Source organism: Cyanidioschyzon merolae, chromosome 13 (genome assembly GCF_000091205.1).
Source record: "Cyanidioschyzon merolae strain 10D DNA, chromosome 13, complete genome".
In the NCBI taxonomy this organism is placed as follows: domain Eukaryota; phylum Rhodophyta; class Bangiophyceae; order Cyanidiales; family Cyanidiaceae; genus Cyanidioschyzon; species Cyanidioschyzon merolae.
In genome coordinates this window covers 182,003-197,254 of record NC_010139.1, presented here as the reverse complement: position 1 = coordinate 197,254, position 15,252 = coordinate 182,003, and the positions used below count along the sequence as shown (strand labels likewise).

The 15,252-nt window shown below is 56.6% G+C and overlaps 3 protein-coding genes and 2 non-coding genes across 5 annotated transcripts, besides 1 other annotated feature; 2 read left to right on the top strand and 3 right to left on the bottom strand.

Annotated features, from left to right (window-relative positions):
* Window positions 1–387: 387 nt before the first annotated feature.
* On the top strand, window positions 388–5,001 carry CYME_CMM086C (hypothetical protein, conserved; the record flags this gene model as incomplete). Its single annotated transcript, XM_005536942.1, has 1 exon — window positions 388–5,001. One exon carries the CDS (start codon window positions 388–390, stop codon window positions 4,999–5,001), a length of 4,614 nt encoding a protein of 1,537 aa, XP_005536999.1.
* CYME_CMM085T lies at window positions 3,253–5,226 on the bottom strand. Its single transcript, XR_002461440.1, has one exon. It is a non-coding gene; the product is annotated as a hypothetical transcript (transcript).
* Window positions 5,227–6,037: 811 nt separating this feature from the next.
* On the bottom strand, window positions 6,038–7,988 carry CYME_CMM084T. Its single transcript, XR_002461439.1, has one exon. It is a non-coding gene; the product is annotated as a hypothetical transcript (transcript).
* Window positions 6,945–8,573: a sequence feature (possible transcribed region).
* An 807-nt stretch (window positions 8,574–9,380) lies between these two features.
* Window positions 9,381–12,293, top strand: CYME_CMM082C (alpha glucosidase 2, alpha neutral subunit; the record flags this gene model as incomplete). Its single annotated transcript, XM_005536941.1, has 1 exon — window positions 9,381–12,293. One exon carries the CDS (start codon window positions 9,381–9,383, stop codon window positions 12,291–12,293), a length of 2,913 nt encoding a protein of 970 aa, XP_005536998.1.
* A 1,327-nt stretch (window positions 12,294–13,620) lies between these two features.
* Window positions 13,621–15,132, bottom strand: CYME_CMM081C (hypothetical protein, conserved; the record flags this gene model as incomplete). The annotated part of the gene is made up of 1 exon (XM_005536940.1): window positions 13,621–15,132. The coding sequence occupies one exon, from the start codon at window positions 15,130–15,132 to the stop codon at window positions 13,621–13,623; it is 1,512 nt and encodes a 503-aa protein (XP_005536997.1).
* Between the last annotated feature and the right edge of the window lie 120 nt (window positions 15,133–15,252).

Below are 15,252 nucleotides of genomic sequence, written 5' to 3'. Positions count from 1 at the left end.
AGAGGTTATGCGGAAGCATCCAGGATCATGCAAGGAAGCGACAGGTACCGCAAGAAGTGCTCTATCGGTGGCAGTGTGGTACATGAGTAGTGCTACCAGCCATAAAGAGGACGCAGGGAACCTCTGGTATCTGGGGGGGGGGGGGGGGATCATCGGTAGCGCCTCATCGAGAAGATTTCGTTTCGGAGATGGGTGTACGGTTGTAGACTAGTGAGGGCTTGCGCTCGCCTCAGAACAAGGTGTACGTTATAGGACTGGAGAGCACGCTTGAAAACAGCTTTCGGAACGATCGGTGGCTCCATTTTATAAGTCCCGTGCTTCCTTGATCCGGTGGCAAGCAGGGATGCGAGAAGCTTTACGACGGCAGTGCGGCCTTTGCTGGTGACTATGGCACCTCAGCAGCAGCAGCAGCAGCAGCAACAACAACAACAGCTAGGGCCTGTTACGGCACTCAAACGGTTGAATAGGTGCGGCTTAGGAACCTCGACAGAAACGGAGTGGATTCTTGGAGTCGGCGTTGGACACCTACTGGAGCTTTGGCGCGAGGATCCATTGTGTCTACTGGGCACCGTTGCTTGTCTGCCCGCAGGTCAATTCATCCACGGCATCGAGACTTCATCACTAGATCCAGCACCACCAGCAGCTGGTACTGCTGCGTCCCAGTGGCTTGTGGTATTTGGAGGACGGCACCTCTGTCTGTGTCACTGGCCATGCGATGACGCACAGCTGCCCGTTCGCTGCATCACCTATGCCGCTGACGCTTGGATCCTCGCAGTCTCCGAACCACAGCTCTGGAGCGCTCCAGGTGGGGTCGTTGAAGAGCCTGCTTTGGCGGCAGAGGCGTCGCCACGTTCCGCCTCGTCCGTATCACGAACACGAGAACCCGCTGCGGGAGCAGGTTGTCCTGCGAGCGTGGACAGAAACGCAACACATCATCATCGCGTTGCTGAGAAGCGAGAGTCCAACGATACCGCCAGTCTGCGACTCTACCTGGCGCTTGCGGACGGACGTGTCCTAGCCCTAAGGGCGACAACGTGTTCAAATGACGCTCGGATTCACCACATCAGGACTTGCTGTAGTCTCGAGCGAGCTTGTTACTGGTCTGCTGCCTTTTCACCGACTGCGTCATTGGTAGCGTTCGGTACGGCGGATGGCTCTATTCTGGTGCAAGCGCTGGCATCACAGCAGAACCCGACGTTTCTGACGCGAGAGGCTTCCTTCAGCGTGCCTGTTTTCGAGCCGAAGCGATCCTCGCTATCCTGCCGACGTTATCAGGCACATCGAGGGCCGATCTACGGCGTTGTTTGGGCAAGACCATTCCTTACCGCTTCGAATGGCACAATTCGCAGGGACAGCATCCCCGCTGGTTCCCTATCCAACGGGACTGGTCCGGAAGCGCTCAACACGCTCTGGTTGTGCTCATGTGGCGATGATCGTACCGTACAGTGCTTTCGCGTCCAGTGTGATGTTGCTACAAATGGCCTGTCAGGGAGCACAACGTGCACCCCGGTACAAGCAGTCGATCCTGTGTTCATTGGTGTAGGCGAATGCGGTGCCAGCTCGACACCTGAAGCAGTCCAAGTGGCTGGGCTCGAACGAATCGCACTCCTTCGGGGGCACCAGGCCCGTCCCTGGGCAGTGCGAGCCTACACCTGTCCAGCGTCGGAAGCGTCGCCACCAAAGCTCCATTTAATGGTCGCCAGCGTCGGTGAAGACGATACTGTGCGACTCTGGGATGCGCAGCGCAACTGCTGTCTGCACTGCTGGCGAGGGCATCGACAACGCAACTGCTGGTGCCTGGACCTCGCACTAGCCGCTCTCTCGACACGAAATGCGGTCGCTGGACCATGGCCTTTGCTCAAGCTCTATAGTGGCGGCGCAGATGGATCCGTGAGCATCCATACCGTGCCCTGGCCGCGAGAAGCGGCACTTCCGGCCACAATCGTGCAGCGCGCAGCTGCAGAAAATCCTGCATGCCCAGGTCGCGGGAGCGCTGAGGCGAACTTGACCTCGACGACTGCGGAGGCATCGGTTCGTCAACAGCTCCATTTTTGGCCGGAGGGTTTGGTTGCTGCACCACCGCTACCGCCGCTCAGCGCAGCAGCACGACCCTCTGTTCGTGAGCACGCTCGCGCTATGGCAGTTTTGGCAAACCCGCAACTACTCTGCATCAGCACCAGCGCCAGAAGGGTACTCGCCCTGCAACTGGAAGCACTCAAGTGGACGGAGGTGCTCCACGGAGACCACAGCGTGGACTTCATGCCAGCCTGTATCGCAGCGGCCAAGAGTCGGCCCTGGCTCTTCCTGGGATCAAGTCATCGCCAGAGCACCATTTTAGCGTTGTGCCTGGATTTGGATCATATGAACGCTTCGGATGCGAGATCTGGGCATCTGCTGCAGCACCAGGTATGCTGGAACGCACGCCCTGAGGCACATCCCGTAACCCTGGTGGAGCTCTGGCAGGATCGCCTCCTCGGTGCCGCCTTTGCGGACGGACTCGTGCTGGTATTCGATATCGCGTCGTTGCTGGAGCAGCGGCTGCTGCCTCGCGAACGGGCACCAACAGCACCACACGTTATTGCGCGGGTTCCGGCACCACGTGGTATTGTCCAGCAACCGTCTTGTATCCATTTTTTTGCGAACTTGACAGGGGCAGCGTGCAACACGCCAAAGGACGCAGCACTGCATTCACCGGCAGCAGTGATCGCCCTGCTGATAGGTCATCGCTCCGGTCACGTGCGCCTACATCCCGGGTTGTCGTCAAGTGCAGAAGCATGTGCAGAACTTGGGTGTATTCAACTGGTGCGACCACATGACGACCGCGTCTCTAGCATCGCACCAACTGGGGTAGCGGGCGATGGCGCTCGCTCCAGCAAGCCACAGGCGCTCGCATCGATGCTCTGTCTGCTTTCAATGGATGGGACCTTTACGCGCTTTGCGCTGGAATATGGAACGGACGCTTCTAGGCTTCGCCTTGTCCAGTGCAGTCGTGAAAAATGTCCATCCGAATGCGAACAGGGCGATTGCCTCTGGGAGCTGGCAGAGTGTGCGGAACCCGGTGATCCACGGGTGCCAGCAAGTCCCCGGATGCTGTTTGCGTCGGGATTTCGGGGCCAGTATGCCGGGATATGGCGCCTAGATACCGCACAGCCGTTGTTTCTTGTGCCGTGTGGAGGTTGGCGTCGACCGCATACGCTCTACGAACGCAATGTACCTGCAGTCGGACGCGTGATTGGTTTTGGCTTTTGGAAAGCGGGCAGCGTTTACCTGTACGAGCGCATCCTCCAGTCACCTGATGGTGGTTGTTGTCGTTGTTATTGGTATCTGCCGCAGCGGCTACGTCTCCAAGGAAGCGGCATGCGCATCCAAGGCCTCGTGGTGTTGCGGGTGTCCGGCCAGTGCGCTCTCGATGTGGATGCTCGGATGCTTGAACCTGAAACTGGTAGTCGGGTATCGCAGCATTGGCAAAAGCGACTGGAACAAAAGGAACAAAGGCAGCAGCAGCAGCAGCAGCAGCAGCAGCCACAACAACAACGAGAACAGGTCGCGGGTGTACCGCAACACTCACGAGCGACCCGGGAATATGCCTCTCATGCAGGGGAAACTCTCATGTACTGGATAGCAACCGCCTCCGAGGATACCAATCTGGATCTCTATCAGTGGCAGGTGCAGCGTCTCAGCAAAGGAGGCCTGTTCTCCGCAGCGAGTTGGGAACGCGTCGCTTCAGGGAGTGCGGTCCACTTTTCGGGGGTACTGACGCTGGCCGCATTGCCTTGGCCCCATTTCGAAGCTGACCGAGCAGCGCTTGCTACTCCCATGGACGCAGTACAGGACGCTGAAGCGTATCTGCTGGTCAGTGGTGGTGGTAGCGATACCCTCGCCATCTGGCGGGTTTCCGCTGCTGGCCTGAATCATCTTGCACGGTATATTCGCTCCCGCAGTCGAGCACCGTTTGCCGCGAGTCTATGTCGACCGAGTGATGAGTCGTTAGCGCGCGTGACTGCTGTGGTGCTCGGAGCTGCGTCTTCTACCGATAGACAGCACGGCGCTCATCTGGACGCGACGCAGACGACACTGGCAGTTGCGGAGCAGCGTACCGAGCCCAAGCTGCTCACGGCTTGGTTGCTTTGTGGTCGTAGCGATGGTACGCTCTCGCTTTACCGACTGCAGGTCCAGCCGCATGTCGACGCCAGGCATCCTGCGGGCATTAGGGCCAAAACAGAGCGGTTTGAGCAACGCTCCCCCGATCGAAACTGGTACACGACGATGACGCTGGTAGCCGTGCGTCCACGCCAAGCCTACGCCTACCCGCGAGCGCTCTGTAGCATCCGAGGTACGGCGTACGTTTTCGCCGGCGACACTGGTGGCAGTGTTGCACTATACGTCTGGCCGCATGACTGGCACACAGCTGAACTCAGAGCGAGACGCGGCACGCTCGACGCTGGGAACGCTCCACTCGCGGATCCAGCGACGTTCGAACCGTGCTGGGAGCAGTCGGCTTTCCTTGCCGCAGCGGTGAACGCAGTGGACGGCCACTGGTTCCGACTCCAGTCTCATGACTGGTTACTCTTGGTTGCCGGTGGCGATGATCAGCACTTCCGGTTTCATCTATGCAATCTGGCGAACCAGGCTTGCCATTGGAGTAGTGAGCGCATCGGACGTCATAGCGGCGCACTCGTGGGCGTGCAGCTCCGTCGCGTTCAGCTAGTTCACGCTGCTGACGAGCTCTTTCATCTATACGCGGAGCTGTGGACGTGGTCTACTGACCGTTGGCTCCGCTGTCACGAGTTACGGCTCGAGCTAACTGCGGAACGTGGTGTGATCAGTGCATCGGTGACGACAACACGTAGTTTACTGGTGGGCGTCGGTGATCCCGCGCTGCTCACGCTCGTGCCAACTTGCTCTGCGCTCGTGGCATGCGGTTGCGGCATCGTAACCGTTTTTCCAGAGCAAGCCCAAGGTACAGTGACGGCCGCAGAAAAGCATATCTGTTTCCGCTGAGCGAGCGTTCTCGAAAACTGAGGCCTTAGGTGCCAGCGCGTGCTACGCTCAGCGTTCGCGGACGTGCACGCTCGCAAGCGCACATTCCTGCGTTGCGCTGTAGCAGCCGCGATCGTGCAACAGTAAGTCTTTTCATGGCGCAAGCTCGGTGAGTCTCAACGCGTTCTCGTCCATACGCTAATCACGCGGCATACGCCGAAGAAGCCTCGTACGGATAGCTCGAATTGGAGGATGCGCGGGAATCTTGCTGTCAATGCGCCCGCGGAGGCGTACGCTCGCCGGGATCGAGAGACACTAGGGATCCAGGGCACGTGGAAGTTGTTGTATAAGATGGGATGCATGTGGACAACGTGTCTACATGGCGACTAGGAACAATCGTATACGTAAATGGACAAAATAGGACGATGCGATGCGCAGACGCTGCGTATCATCGGGCGATGTGGCGATGAACAACCGACGTGTCTACCTTCTTGTCTTTCACCGCAATGGTATTCCGCCGTCAGGTGCGTATCACGAAATGCTTTTTCGCAGGTTATAGCAGATGCGCTCCGAGTGCGTCCAACTGCAGAACTACAAAATCCAAGTGAAAAGTATGGAAATGGAAGACTCGGATTCTGGCCGGCTGTCAGTGCCGGGTACCGGATACAAAACGAATACAATCCTGATCTCGTCGACCATCAAGCGAAGAAGAGCAACTGACGAAGAACGACAGGAAAGCAGATAGGCGAGAAAAGGTGCTTTTCTGACGGTACAATCGCGAGACTCTAGTGGCAACGAGCGCACGAGTTCTTGCACTCCTTGCATTGGTGCGTTTATTCAGAGGCATGAAACGATTGGATTTCGTAAACAACGACTTCAATGCTGCCATTAATATCAGAAGATATGTGGTGCTGAAAACAAGTCTCAAGAAGCTGACGCGATTTAACTTGGTGTAGCAGCCTCTCAGGCTCGAAGAGTGCAGGGAGAAACTGGAACCGATAGCAGTCAGCCGGTCACAAAAGGCTGGGAGGCGGCTGCGGGTGTGTGTTCATCTGCATTCTATGATCGCCGAACGTTTTTACGATCGACTGAAATGTATGGTTTTTGAAGCAGCCCATGCTAGTGCAGTGCACGAGGCGGAACGCCAAGGCGCTCTCTCTCCTGGCCTCTGATTCGGTTTTCAGCACAAGGTTCCGGCGTTGCAGTACACTGCCTACAATGAGTACAAGACGATTCTTTCAAAAAATATAACTCTCGCACGACATAAAGCTGCAGGGCGCCTTGGAAACACATTTTTTCGCTGTGCTCATCGAGATATTCATGTCGTAGTGCAGCAAGTGCGTGTCCGCAATGTTGCTGGTGGTGTCACACCAGGCACGCTTCTCGCTCTCCATTGTCTCGTCATCGAAGGTTCGGTCCGCTGCCCGTAGCGCATCTCGCGCATCCGTATCTGTTTCACACGCTCCTTCTCGATGTGTCTCAGAGCGTACCTTTGCTCATGATGCGCGTGTATTGTCGTGAACGCATCCATGGGAATCGTAGAGCATCCACGCTAGCCCACGGGAAACGCTCCCGTCGATGGAGCACGACTGCAGCCTCTGCGCGCTGCACGACGTCTAGAACTGCAGCCCAGCACTAAGTGACGCGAGTTGTCCGTCATTCGCCCTTCCGTCTCATGGGCAAAAGTCACGAATGGACGGTTCTTGCCTCCGTGCAACCGACATTGTTGCCGGATGCAGCGCACGCTCGCCAACTCCTGTTCAAAATCGTTCGCACGAGACTTCCACGTTCCCGTATCCGATCTGAGGCAGAGCACCCCTTCAATGAGCACCACTCGACGGGGCCGTGCAGGTTACCGCACACCTGGTACATCGGACACACCGGAGACAAGGCTTGCAGGGCGCTGCCTCACGAAGCACTTGATATGCACCTGCATTTGCGTTTGGGGTTTGGTTTCGTCTTTTCTGGAAACCTGTGCTGTTGATGTTCCGATCGCCGGAGTGGTGCGGAGACGCCTCAACGTTCTCTAAGAAGCGGGCGTGTAAGCTTCTTACTCTACAAGCAGGTCGTGCGGCGTCATCTGCCCGACGGATCAGTTTTGTTGTCACACGAAGAGTTGATGGAAACCTTCCGGAGTGTCGTGGACAGCAGGCAGTCCTGGATCCGGAACCCCTGTGAGCCGTTCCTCGCCAGGGTCCATCAAGGCAAGGCAAGCGGGGCGGAGTCTTCTTCGAATCAGAGGCTACGTGATCCCCAATGGCGCCTGCACCGCACGTTCGAGGAAATGCTCTCGCTTGTTGGGTTTTTCTTTTGGAGCGAGGCCTAGCCACCGTCTCAGACGTATGGTTCCGCTCCAGCAGCTTCGCCTTCCTGTCCCTTGACGTCCTTTTCTCGAAAGCGTCTTGTCCTTCTCTGTCAGATGGGTTTCTGCTCGTTAGCCTTTCTGTGGTTGGAGTGACATGAATGCTGGCGCTGTGCCCCGTATCCGGTCGCTTTCCCCGACATGCAGACGCACTGGATGGAATGCAGTACGCAGACACTCCTCTTCTATACATGTATATACGCTTTCTTTCGTATGTTTTCGTCCTCGTCTGCGTCGCGAGCACGACCGCCAACAGTCGCGCGCGTTTCCGCTCCTTCCTCCGCTCACATGAAGAAGCAACTGCGCAATTCAGGGTTCGTGAAGCTAGTGAACGACTCGCTCAAGAACGATGCCACAGATACAAAAAACTCGTCTATTGCTCCGTCAGCGCCTCACAGCGTTTGCCAACGTAGACGACGTCTTCGACGGGATCGAATCAACGAGAATAGGCAGGCACCACGAGCAGTCCAGCACCGTGCCCAGCTGCGTGCTCCTTGACCCAGTACGAGGGACGGATACTGACGTTGTCTCACAACAGCACAGATGAATTTACGAACGAGAGGCCACAAAGTGTTTCCACGGAGGATCAGCTCATGGGTGATCCTGTCGGATAGGCGGTTTACAGGTGATACCACAATCGCATCGTCGCTCGTGTTAATCCCGCCGTCACGCTCGCTTGTCTCTTCGTTACGAACACCGATTCGCCCCATTATGACGGGCAACATATAACTCTACCATTTGTCGACCATGAATTCTCATCGTGTGAAACGAAAACCCACCGCTCCTATCATAAGCGTTCCCGTCTCCGTTCGACATCCATCGTGTGTGTTGCAGACGAGCACTGGTCTCCTACGAGGGCGAGCTTCTTTCTCGCTCATCCGCCTCGCGTCATTATCTTTCGTATCAATGGTACGGAAACTTCACATCCTGTACCTTCTATGACAGTATATCGAATGCAATGCACACCGTGGAATGGATCTACGAGCAGAACGTCCTGATGATACAGCTCGACAGATTCCGCGTTTGATGCGCTTTCAGCATAAGGTATGCGAGAAGCGTGCATCATCCATCCGCTGACTGCGGAGTAATTCTCTCGTACAAGTAAGGTTGTTTTTTCGCAAAGCGTCAATGACAACATAACGTCATTCTGCCACCTCTGTCTCTCTCCAAGCAACAGGACACATGCTTTCTGTTAAACACCTGCCAGAGGAACACAGAAAATCATAAACAGCATGCTGACGCACGTGGTCTAGACACCGGTGCACTGTGTATAACGGAGCTATTCAGACACTGCATCGATGCTCGAGTGTTTGCCCAGCAGATCCCCTATCCATCCGCAACCACAACAGCATTCGTATGAAGCGAAAAGTGCACACATGATGGTTCATGCCTCAGGGCGGCGCGTTGGACATAACCAGCTTCGCTACGCATGGATCATTGATGCCTTCGACGTCGACGGAACGTTCAACGCAAGCAAGCCTTCACCGGATGAACAAACGCAACCGACTGGTGAAACAGAAGCCTCACATTAGCCGCGAAAATATTCAGATTCAAGACACAGCGTAGTGCTCCAGCGCTTGGAACAGCGCGTTGGGTCGTGCCAATGTCAACATATCGGGAGCAGCATAATCGTCTCTCGCCTAGATGCCAGCATCGCCGGTGCACTCCCAGTGATGCTGTTCAAACGCATCGGTATGACATAGCAAACATCACTGGGAGCTCTTTAGAGTTAACGAACCAAACAACTAGACAGCCAGCTTACGATGCAGCGTTCTAGGTATCCAAGGATCGAGGAGTACCCAGTTCCCCAGCGATCCACACTCGTCTATGGATCGTTCAAAAGGCACTGCTGCGCAGTGTCGTCGCCGCGGCTCCAGCCAAATCGTCCTCAGCGTCGTTTCTTAGTAGACGCAGCGTGCCTAGGCAGGCGATAGGTTTAGGGGTCGCTCAGTTGCACGCGGTCTGTTCTGTGTAGGCGACGGCGTTTGAGGTCCAGTCGGTAACTGTCGTTGTGTCCGTACATGCGCTGGAACAAGTCATGCAGCGCGCTAGGTTCCGAGCAGGGTCGCAGTATCCCCTGTGGAGCACCGTTGGCTTCATCTTCGTTTTATGCTTTCTGATCTGGGAACTGGCAGGCGTTCAGGCTGCAGAACGAGGCAAATACGCCCGCTGTTCGACGCAAAGTTTCTGTGCCTACCACAGACAGCGTCGAGAGCAACAGACCTCGCAACAGGAACTAGCGGCAAACGCTACGGCTCCAGGTACTCGATGCCGACTCAGAGAGCCGGAGCCGTTTCGCTTGCAGAAAACATCATCATCGGTTCTCATTTTTGAGCTGTTGCAGCGGGAAGCAAATGATTCGGGGACGTTGTCTCAGCTCCAACTCGAAGTAGGAGCTGTTACGCACTCGATCTTCTCGATTCGAGTACGTGAGCCTCCACCCAGCGACACGATTCAGCTTGGGCTCCTGCGACGAAGGAAGCAGCACGCATCCGTCTCAAAGTATGAACGCTACTCACCAGTCGAAGACGTTATGATGTATCGGGAACCGTGGTTGCAGTTGGAGCGACTCGCTGCGAGTACAGCAACCTCCTGTCCGTACGTGTCGTCCGCAGCATGGCTTTCGTCGGACACGGAAACCGTTATCGTTACTGCAAGTACAAGCCACGCCTCAACAGAACCCGTCTATAACGTACTGCGGGTCCAACACGAACCATGTCGGATAGCGCTCTTCAACAACGTTGCGGACTGGTGTGCCTTGCTGCAGAATTCCACTGCCACCACTACCCGTCCTTCACTGGTTTGGAACGCAGCGGAGCTCCTCGCTTGGATCCCGCTGGACGCAAATACCACAGCAGCTGGTTCCGTTGCGGCAGATGTTGCCTTTCCTCGTGCTATTGGGTTGTACGGCCTTCCGGAACATGCGCTGGATCTGCGCTTACCCACGACCTGTACGAGAGAGCCTCTTCGTCTCTACAACCTGGACGTCTTCGAATACGAACTGAATAGCGAGCTGGGTCTCTACGGATCGATACCCTTCATCCTGGCTCTCAATGGATCCGCGCATACCGTTGGAGCGCTCTGGATGCCGGCAAGCGAAACCTACGTAGACTTGTGTCCGTTGTTAGACCAGGAGCGCGGAACCGCGATGCCACATGCGCACTTCATTTCTGAACGAGGTATCCCGGAGATGTTCGTGTTTGCGGGCCCGTCTCCGGTGGAGGTCTCGCAACAGCTGGCCCTACTGACGGGACATGCACCACTGCCTCCAGTGTTTGCACTGGGCTATCACCAGTCGCGCTGGAATTATCGTGATGAGGCGGACGCCCTCCATGTGGATGGTCAGTTTGATGCGAATGACATTCCGTACGATGTGCTGTGGCTGGATATCGAGCACACAGACAACAAGAAGTACTTCACCTGGGACGGAGCGAAATTTCCTGACCCCGCTCGCCTGCAGCAAACGCTTTTCGAGAAGGCCAAACGGAAGCTGGTCACCATCGTGGATCCGCATATCAAGGCGGAACCGAATTACTCGCTGCACGAACGAGCCCTGAAGGAGGACTGGTACGTTCGCTCTGGTGACGGCGTCTCTATCTACGAGGGCTGGTGCTGGCCAGGAAAGAGTCACTACCCAGACTTTATGGATCCGCGCGTACAGACCGGCTGGAGCTCGTGTTTCGTTCCGTCGTTCTACCATGGCATGACAGAGCACCTCCACATTTGGGTTGATATGAACGAGCCTTCAGTGTTCAATGGACCCGAAGGCACCTTTCCGAAAAACGTCCGCCATCGGCTGGGCGCTTTAGAACATTCCGATATCCACAACATCTACGGACACATGGTGCACCGAGCGACCTTTGAGGGCCTTTATCGCGGCCGGCAAGGGAACCTGAGACCCTTCGTTCTTTCCCGCAGTTTTTTCACGGGAAGCCAGCGATTCGGGGCAGTCTGGACAGGCGACAACGCTGCCCAGTGGTCACACCTGGCAGCCTCGGTGCCGATGCTGCTCTCGATCAGCGTGGCGGGCATCGCGTTTGTCGGGGCGGATGTTGGGGGCTTTTTCGGGAACCCGCAAGCCGACCTGCTGACGCGTTGGTATCAAGCAGCCGCCTATCAGCCGTTTTTCCGTGGTCACGCGCACTTGGACACCAAGCGACGGGAGCCGTGGTTATTCGGTGAACCGTATACGAGCCTCATTCGAGAGGCGATTCAAGAGCGCTACGCATTGCTACCGTACTGGTACGTGCTCTTCGCGGCCGAACGCACGCTACCTGTCATTCGGCCGCTTTTTTACGTGTTTCCTGATGAATCGTCGCTGGCGGGAGTTCAGTCTAGCTGGCTCTTGGGCGACGCCTTGCTGGTTGCTCCAGTACTGGAAGCAGCCCCGTCAACGCATCGCATCACACTGCCGGGACCAGCTTCGCTCTGCTGGTATCCAGTACTGCCGCGCACACGACGACTTTTCTCTGGCGAGCATCTTGTCCATCGGGGGCAAGATACCCTAGTTTATCCAAAACCAGCACTCTCATCGATGTATGTGTTCCAACGCGGTGGCTCGATCATACCGCGCTGGGAGCGACAGCGTCGCTCAAGCAGCCTGATGCTCGGGGATCCGCTGACTCTGCACGTTGCCTTGGATGCTGGATTCCAAGCCCGTGGCATGCTCTATTTGGATGACGGTCTTTCTTACGGTTACCAACGAGGCGATTATTGTTTCTGGCGAATCGCAGCAATGGGACAGCGACTTGCCAATGGATCGACGTCGCTGCAACTGAGGCTGACGTTGCAGGCGCTGGATGCACTCCCGCCGCCGTCCAACTTGTCTCGCTGTGCGCACGTTCCGCTAGAGCGTTTCGTGTTCTATTTGCATGCTGGTGAACGCGTTGTCGTGCGGAAGCCAACGCTCAGCGTAAGCGGCGATGTGACAACCTGGCAAGGTGTGTGCTAAGCATAAGCTCTACGCTTACGAGGCATTACGTTATATAAAGCGACTTGATCGCATTTCGCCCTGGAACGGTAGTGATCGTGAAATTGCGAACGTTCGTGATAAGGCTCACGATGCACACGGTGCGCCGCTGGCGATATCCGCTGTTGACTTGAAGCAACTCGGGGTTACGCGGAGGTGACGTGTGGGGTCCGCTGCGGGCTTCTCGCCGTCCGACGAACCTCCCAGGCGACGCTGCAAACGCACCGAGCGACTGCGTCATCCGCTCGATCGATCACTTGATCAAAGGGACCACATTTCTTCGATTCCTTGTCCCGGTATGCATGTTGAACGCTCGAAATATCGGTATGAGGGTCCTATGCTGCACCACGATAACAGTGGTGTCCAGGCGCGTATGGATGTGGATTCTCTTCGAATCACACGGGGTCCGCCTTTATTCTTAAGTAAAAAACTCGCCCATCGAGTGGACGAATGTAAATGCGATTGCGCTGCTGGTCGTTGTTGCCCTTGTCATCGGGTCGGTGCGGAGGCCCCCGTAAAAAGCCTGTCGATTGATCGCTGGTCCAAGAAGCACTTTCAGACTGCACACAAATGGGTGGACGCTGAGTCAGAGCGCCGGCGTCAGCGAGCGTCTGGGGTTCGTGCGTGGCGCGCTCCGAACGCGCTACCAGGGCGCTCGCTCATGCTGTCTACACGTCGCCCGCGAGCCGCGAAGCTCGAAGCGGCATTCCCTGGGTGTACGAGCGTTGCACGCCAATCGCACTGCACGTATCCAAGACGCTTCGGTGATATCGCTGCAGACACTTTGGCACGACGAAGGCGCAGCGAACGGTAACACGAACCCAGGACGCTGGTTATCTGCGCGACGCACATGCCGAGGTCACGCCCAGGCCAGTGTACGGAAGCGGGCGTGTTTGGTGCCGGACGTGAAAGCCGTCTCACCGAATAGTGTGCGACCAGTGTTCTGAACTCGACGGCTGCTGGATCAAACACGGTAACCTGAATCATAGGGTTGCATCGCGCAGCATCCAGGGTTGCTACGCGCACCTCCATGAACATTGTCGGACGTGAGGCGTCTAGGCCACTTTCGGGTAGTGCAACGCATAGGCCGACGCATTCCACACACAAGCAGCGTGCGTCTCGTATTTCGTCATCCGGGAACTGACCAGCGCCGACTCCATGTTCGACTGATATAGACTTGGTGTCCAGTTCGGGCAAGCCGGGGCCACGCATCGGCAACTTGCGTCACCGAACTGCCGCGCCTCGTCGATCAGGCAGCGGGTGGCAACCATCGTCATCAGCCGAGCGTGTGCTGCACGCTATGTACCCGCTACGACTCCATGGGGGTGCCTGGCGCCGAAGGCTGCAGTGGTTCCACGGTTGCCGCGGATGCCCTGCGCGCATTTCGCAACCGCTCTCGGAATCGACTTCCGTAGGCGGTCTTCGCATACATGGTGTAGAAGCGGCTTGCATCGGCGTCGCGTTCGAACGGATACGCACCGATCGGGGATTTACCCGTCTGCTTCGACAGCGCCCAGCCGCAAGCTTCTGCGGCTGCTAGCCCGGAGCAGATCGCCACCTCGTGAATATTCATCAGGGTCCAGGAGCCGGCGTACCAGAGGTTTCCGTGACGCCCACCTTGAATGAACCGCACAAACGGAACAACTTGCACGAAATGCCTCCATTCATGCGACATTTGCTTCCACCAGCGCACAAGTACGATCTGATCGCGGCGAATTTCATCCATGGTCCAGCGATGCCGCTCCTCTTTGTTCAGAAATATCGTCTGAAAGAGCGGCAGCGGCTCGCCGTGCGCATCCCGCAATTGCTCCTGGTATGCGGAGAGCAGAAAACTCATATCAATGCAGGACGGATCCACTGGGTCTGTTCTTACAAAGTACATATCTGTGCGCCGATCGGGGTCCATTTGGTAGTATCGGTCCATGTATGCCTCGTCGGTATGCGTGACGGTGACGTCATGGAAATAGCGGACCCGTCCGAGCACGTTACGTTCCATGAAGGTAGCTCCCGATCCCAGTAACTTCAAGGCAGTCTGCGCATCGGTCGCCAGAATGACCTGCGAAAAGCGCTCACGTCGTTGGTTGTGGTCGGTCACCCAGACGCCATCTGGCAGCGCCTCAAGACGGCACGCCTCGCGTTCGTAGCACACGCGCTCGATGCCAGGATGCTTCAGCATTGCAGTGTAGATGCTTTCCAGGGCATCGAAGGCAAACATGAGCGGCTGTGTCGAGAGCAATCGATCCGGATCGTAGGCAAAGAGTCGCATGTGCGGGTCGAGAAAAACGCGGGCAACAATCACCGCTGACACTTTTGGAGTCTGATTCCCGGTCCCGAAGAAAAGCGCAGTCAGCGGAAGAACCATTAAATTGATGAACGATTTCGAGAAACCGTGCCAGCGCAGCAATCTCGCTATTGGAACCCAGATATACAACCAGGGAAGGCGGTTCACTCGTTCCAGTAGCTGCCCGAAACGTCGAATTTCCGGGCGCAACTGGCGCACGAGATCAGTTTCCAGCTTCTCGCCGTAATTATTCCACCAGGTTGGACCTTTCCCGAAGTTGATCGTCATGTGAACCGGACGCGGTTCGAAGCCCGCCGCAGCGTGCAAGCGAAACGTGTTTGCGTAGCACGGTGCACCGCCCTGGACACCATCGTTGAACCAGTACCCTTTCCATCGCTGCGTTGATGCGACACCTCCCGCCACAGCAGCCTTCTCCCAGACTTCAACAGCCACTGCGTCGCCGGAGCGAGCCAGGCTCCAAGCAGCTGCACAACCGGCAGCGCCCGCACCAATTACCAGTACTCGCGGACGCTCTGACATTATTTGAAGTGGGTGCAGTGTCTCAAGCGCTTGGGTTGCTAAGGTATTGGGACGCAGTCACAAGAAGCAACTGGTTCATAAGAGAGCAGTCATTCACGCTTCCTTTATATCAGGCATTCC